General features: G+C 33.6%; 1 protein-coding gene across 1 annotated transcript; it reads left to right on the forward strand.

The window, feature by feature from the left end:
• LOC110898491 (thioredoxin-related transmembrane protein 2) lies at positions 1-5,855 on the forward strand. The gene is made up of 11 exons (XM_022145283.2): positions 1-316; positions 403-447; positions 1,262-1,318; positions 3,225-3,294; positions 3,425-3,466; positions 4,016-4,089; positions 4,187-4,257; positions 4,328-4,410; positions 4,507-4,610; positions 5,435-5,497; positions 5,728-5,855. Exons 1-10 carry the CDS (start codon positions 107-109, stop codon positions 5,495-5,497), a joined length of 819 nt encoding a protein of 272 aa, XP_022000975.1. The 5' UTR covers positions 1-106; the 3' UTR covers positions 5,728-5,855.
• Positions 5,856-6,435: the final 580 nt, after the last annotated feature.

A 6,435-nucleotide genomic window follows, 5' to 3' on the forward strand; every position in this document is an offset into this window, starting at 1 on the left:
TCTCTGCATTTGCATTGTTTTTTTCCCCATTTCGTTTAGCTGTAGTCTACCTCTGTTTAAACTCCTGTTGCGCTTATCAATCTCTGAATCTGAAACCCTAGAAACCATGGGGAAGAAAGCAAAACCAAGCAACAACAACAACGAAAACTCCATTAATCCAATCGAGTACTACGACATAACAATGAACATCCTGTTCGCAATAGTATCCGAGCCCTATTACCTCTTCCATTTCCTCACTTTCTTCTCCTATTTCTCCTTTCGTCTCTCCACTTCTCACTTATTCTCCGATCAATTCGCCGGATACCTTCTTCACCGAGTAATTCACTCTCTCTCACTCACTCACATTCACCATCATTTCTTCATTCTTATGTGTTGATCTGTTAATTTATTCATTGATTGCAGGAATTTCAAGCGCTTGTTGCCTTTGTTACCTTAGCGGTTGTCAAGGTATATAGTTAGTTATTGTTGATGTATGTATGTATGTTGTATATGGAATTGCTGAATACAACTTCATTAGGTGTAATATGTGATTATTGATTACTGATTAAATTCTGTGTAATTTGTATAGCTACTAGATTTCAAAATTTTATATATAATTTACGAAACTTATTGATCGGATTGGATTAACAAGTATAAGTTTTCAGATGCTTCAAATATTTTGATCGATTTTGACCGAAATTTGACCGATCGCCTATTTCAAGTCTGACTAGGTGAAAATTGATAGGTTAACTACCACGATTAATCCTGATTTTTACAATGCTAGTGATTTTTATTCGACTTGCTTGCATTACAGGGGAAAGCTATGCGATAGGTGTTAGGTATCTGAAAATTTTGATGCACTTGTCGTTGCTAGAATGATGTTGAGAAGCTTGATGGTGTTAGTATTTAGTTCTTTCGTTAATAATTAAGTTTAGGGCTTGATACAAAACTACTATCGAGCCGGGGGTCTCACTGGAAGCATATGGAAGCAGCCTCTCTATTCCAATGGGATAGAGGTAAGGTTGTCTACATCTTACCCTCTTCAGACCCTACCTTAGCTTTGCTATTGGTGGGAATTACTGAGTATGAGTATGATGATGATGATGATGTTAATAATTAAGTTTAGAAATGATTGTATAGGAAAAAGTATTAGGAAGGCGTTCATAGTATGACGTTAAGAAAATATGTATAGGTTGTATGATAAAGAAGTTGCATGAAGGGATTTTACTATAGTTTTTTTTGTGATGATGAAGGATTTTAATAGACTCTTTTGCTTTTACAGATGGTGAAAGAAGAAACTTGGGATGGGTTTATTGCTGACACGCTCTTATTTGCTAAGGTGGTCTTAGTTATTATTATTTATGCCTTTTAATTTTTTCCGTGTCTATACTTGTTCATTTATGAAAATTTTGATACACAACTTTTACTAGTTTACATTTACGGAAAATGAAAAGAATTTTGGGTATATAGGTTATCATGAGTTCCAACCACACAAGCCTAGCTGAGCTATTATTTGCATACTCTTCTAGATTTTACCTGAAATTATTATGTTTGTTTGTAACACAACAGAAAAAGGAAATTTAAGGATCTCTTTGCACAGAGAATACAAGGCATCAAGAGTTGCATGGATAGCATTAATAAAAAAATTAACAGATATTCTTATACATTATCTTGGATAGTGATAAGAGTGTTTGCTAGATGACAGGCAAATTAGAATAACATGATATTCTTTAGTTTCATTATCACATCTTTGCTCGCTAGCACATATGAAATAGGTTGTAAGGCACCCAAAAGTCCCGAATCGTTGATCTTTGTAGATACTGTATTATTAGGAGTGACTCTTAAACTATATATGTAGGTGCTTAAGTTTAAATATATGAGTATATGACAGGCAGTAACATAGTTGTCAATAGCGGCTATAGCGACCGCTGTAGCGCGCTATGTAGCGAAGCGACCAAGTGTTGCTATTTGGGTCATAGCGACCAATAGCGTGAATAGCGACAATTAGTTTTTTTTTTTTTTTTTTTGATGTAAATAGCAATTAGATATAGCTATAAAATAGCTGGATTTATAGGTTTTTGTTAAATATACATGTAAAATAGCATATATATACCAAGGTATTTTGATATAATATACATATAAAAATTTTCAAAATTCTTTTTCTAGTGCATCGCTATATATAAAATTGTGGTCGCTATTTGTTGCTATTCGCTATGTAGCATATAGGTCCCTTGTCGCTATTTGTCGCTATTCGCTATTAACAACTATGGGCAGTAATTACTATTATTCCATATATGTAGTTAACTACATATCATTGGTAATTAAAGTCATCCGGTTAAAACCAAAAGTTCAAAAGTAATAAAAATTCATACAAACATTCATAATTCATTGTTGATCATCACCAAAGCAATCCAAACTTTCATTCTCAAGTTCATTTGAATTATGTGCTTCAAATTAACAAACATGACCCGCATGTAACTATGTATACACAACAGAAATCAGTGAAATAACAAGTTCGTTTCTGAGTACTATTTTCAGAACATTACTAACAAGAATACGAAACACAAAACAAATTATGGAAACAAAAATGGGAAACATAAACAAAATATGGAAACAACAATGTGAAACATAACAAATACATAACAAGTAAGCATAAGACAGATTAACTACAATTAATTATGCACTTACACCAAACTTTAAAGTCAAAACAAGAAAAAAAGTAAGAATAAAGGAGAAGTAATGACTGCGTTTATAACAGGGTCGCCAATTTAGGTTAAATAGACAAAGTAAGAACCACTGTACTCCACTAAAAAAAGAATGCTAACCATAGTTGTCAATAGCGATCGCTATAGCGCGCTATGTAGCGTATAGGTCTAGTGTCGCTATTAGGGTTGTAGTGATGGATAGCGAGAATAGCGACACTTTATTTTTTTATTTATTTTTTGTTTTTTTTAATATAAATAGCAATTAAATATAGCTATAAAATAGCTGGATTTTAGGTTTTTGTTAAATGTACATGTAAAATAGCATATATATACCGGGGTATTTTGTTAAATATACATATACAAATTTTTCTAGTGTATCGCTATTTATACAATAGCGCCCGCTATTTATCGCTATTCGCTATGTAGCATATAGGTACCTTGTCGCTATTTGCCATTAACAACTATGATGCTAACTCGTTCTTACGTCAAAGAAAAAGATAAATTTGTTATTAACATAGTGTTTGGATATGTTTTTTTCAGCTTTTTCTTGTTGGCATTTCATTGGTTGTGGATTTTCACCTGGCACTCTGGTACATGCTTACATTCTTAGGTATGCCTTATTTTTATAAGATGCTCTCTTCTACAATATATAGTCCCTTGGATTTTATTATGTTAATTTGGCTGGTGATAAGATGCATTAGAAATTTGATACTATTGTTATTTTTATTCTCTCCTCACAGTTATATATCTCTTTACACAACAACCTGCCTACATGGGACTAGGTACGCCATATGCACTAAATTTGGTTTTATTTTCTATAGAGTAAAATGCCATTTTCGTGCCTGAGGTTTGGCCAGTTTTGCAACTTTTGTCCAAAGGTTTTTCTTTCCGCATCTGGTTCCAAAAGGTTTGAAATCTTTGCCATTTTTATCCGGCTCGTTAACTCCATCCATTTTTCTCCGTTAAGTCAGTGGTATTTTGATCTTTTTTGTTAATTTAAAAGTGCAATTCTGTCTTTTTCAGGGTATTCGGTCTTTTTATATAAAGTGAAAAAGACCGAATTGCTCTTTAAGTTAGCAAAAAAGACGGAAATACCCGTGACTTAACGGAGAAAATGGATGGAGTTAACGAGCCGGATGAAAATGTCAATATTTCAAACCTTTTGGATCCAGATGCGGAAAAACAAACCTTTGGACGAAAGTCACAAAACTGGCCAAACCTCAAGGACGAGAATGGCATTTTACGCTTTTCTATATTTTATATATTGCATTGCATTTCTACACTCATCTAAATTCCCCCGTTTCAAAGTTTTTTAAATCATGTGATTTTAGGTTCTGCAACTCAATTAACACCACTGCAGTTGGAGTCTTTATTAACTGAAGGTGGCACATCAAGATTTTGGTTGGTTAGGCCCGCTCACAGTATTCTCGACATCTTTTTCTTGACGCGTTTTGTTGTTTTATATTTAATCTGGGCTGTCGTTCTGTTTTCTTATTTGGCAGGTGGAATTCCGCTCTTCATTATCATCATCCTGTATACGCACCAGCCGCGTTCTCCCCGAACTTTCTATTACGTGAGTATATAACGTTAATTATTAATTAAAAATGTTTTTTATACGTTGATTATATATATTTCTGCAACAGCTTCTCGAATAAAAATATATCTTTTGGAGTAGTTGATCTTGGGCTTTTCCCGAATACGGCTGCAAGATTTGGAATCTCTCTTGGTGTGTATTGTCGTTTGGTTTAGTTATTTATTATGTAATGTGTTGAATACATTATATATTTATATATCAACTGATTTTTTAAAATATAATGTGCAGGAGTACCTGATCAACTCCCAACTTATATTTTATTTGAGAATGCGGAAGAGGTTTCCCGCTTTCCAGATATGCATTCGGCAACTAAATCTTCAGATATATCGAAGGTATACCGTAAAACTTAAGTGTATTCTAGCTCACACGGTCAGATCGGGCCAGCCAAAAATGTATTTTATCTGCTTTTGTTTCTTAATAAATTAGTAATGTGTTAGTTTTAGTTACAAAAACTATAATAAAAATCAGTAATATTATAAAAAAATTGAGTTAATAGACTTAGGATTTTATTTGCAATAAAAATACACTTTGGATGACCTTTGACCTGTTTAGCCTGTGTTAGCTATTTGTTTATTTTTACCTACCGACCTGTAACCTGTTATAGATAACACGCAACCATAGTTATTAAAGGCGCTAGGCACACTCAAGGCGCATATGCCTCGCCTTGGGCAGTTGGGCCTAGGCGCAAGGCGCAAAAAAGGCAAGAGCCGGAGGAAAAAAAGCGCATAACGAAAAAAAACTAAAATATTTTATGTATTAGAGAATTAATACTATTCTTCAAATAAAATAAACAAAAGCTATTATATAACATTTAATATCATCTGTTTAGTACCAAAAGTTCTAAAATATTAGTGTAGAGAAGTAGTTTTCTGTTTTCCATAGATAAAAGTAGAAATCTGGCTGAAATCTTGCCAGAATTTAGAGAATTTGGCCGGAAACTCTCCGGAATCTAGGAATCTTGCTGAAATTTTTCTGGAGAATGAAAGCGCAATTGCTTGACTTAAAGTGCAATGGTCTCGCCTAGCTTAGAAAATGGGCCTAGGCGCAAGAGGCGATGGCTTTTAATAACTATGCACGCAACTCAAGTCAAACGCTTTCATAAGTAAATGGGTCGATATATTTTTAAATATAATATTTATGATTGTTTTTGTTGCAGAAATGTCTTTGCCGGCATTTTGAACTTGACAAACACTTGCTTGATTATATTGGTGGCAAATAGGTATTATGCTCAACACTTTAATTTTGTTAGGCAAATTATAGCCTCAAAGAGGTAATTAACTTCAAGTATAATTGCATACAATTTATAAAGTTATAATTGAATCTTATTTCTATTATCAAATGTATCTTTCATCCTTTCCCAATTTTCCATTCGTTTTTATTCATTTGTTTTTTGCTATCACTGCTTCTATGGATGGAAGACTCTGATTTGTACCCTTCATCTTTTTCTAGATTGACTGTTGTGATATGAATAATTTGCTTCAACCGATCTTCCACGTGTTGGCTTGCTCGTACTTATTTCAATGTAATCTTTTATGGACTCTTTTTCCTCTTTATTCGACAATATAAATTTTTCCGAAGCGTGCGTGAAATATGACACCTTAGGCCAATTTCACATTATTCCATTCGCATGAGAGATACTAATGTACTACCTCACAGGGCCGGCCCAAGCCCAAGTATTTTAAGGCTTGGGCTTTAGGTCTCCAAATCAATAGGCCCTCCTACTTAAAAAAAAATTATATATGATATTTGAGTTGAGCTGAATTATCTTTATACATATAAAAAATATATAAAATACAAAAAAAAAATTAAATTAACTTTGCCAACAATAAACCTTTAAGTTTATTTTGCCGCTCCCAAGCCCGGGTAAAGGAGGGTTTTTCTCAAATAGGTTTTTTTTTTTTTTTTTTTTTTTTTTTTTGAAAAAGAGGCCTCGAGTTTTTAATTCGCTTTACTCCACCAAAATGGTTGAGTCGGCCCTGCTACGTCAAATAACATGTTTTTGGTCACATTAGATGTGGATGAGAGGAGAAGTGTAACGTTCCTTGTGGGCAAATAGTATCAAAGTCGTTCTTGTTCTTTTTGCACAATGTCGGAGGTGATGTTTTTGACATCTTTTGGCAAATCTGACACTCTTCCATGTGAATGCCCCGTGTCAAA

Source organism: Helianthus annuus, chromosome 13 (genome assembly GCF_002127325.2).
Source record: "Helianthus annuus cultivar XRQ/B chromosome 13, HanXRQr2.0-SUNRISE, whole genome shotgun sequence".
Taxonomy (NCBI): Eukaryota; Viridiplantae; Streptophyta; class Magnoliopsida; order Asterales; family Asteraceae; genus Helianthus; species Helianthus annuus.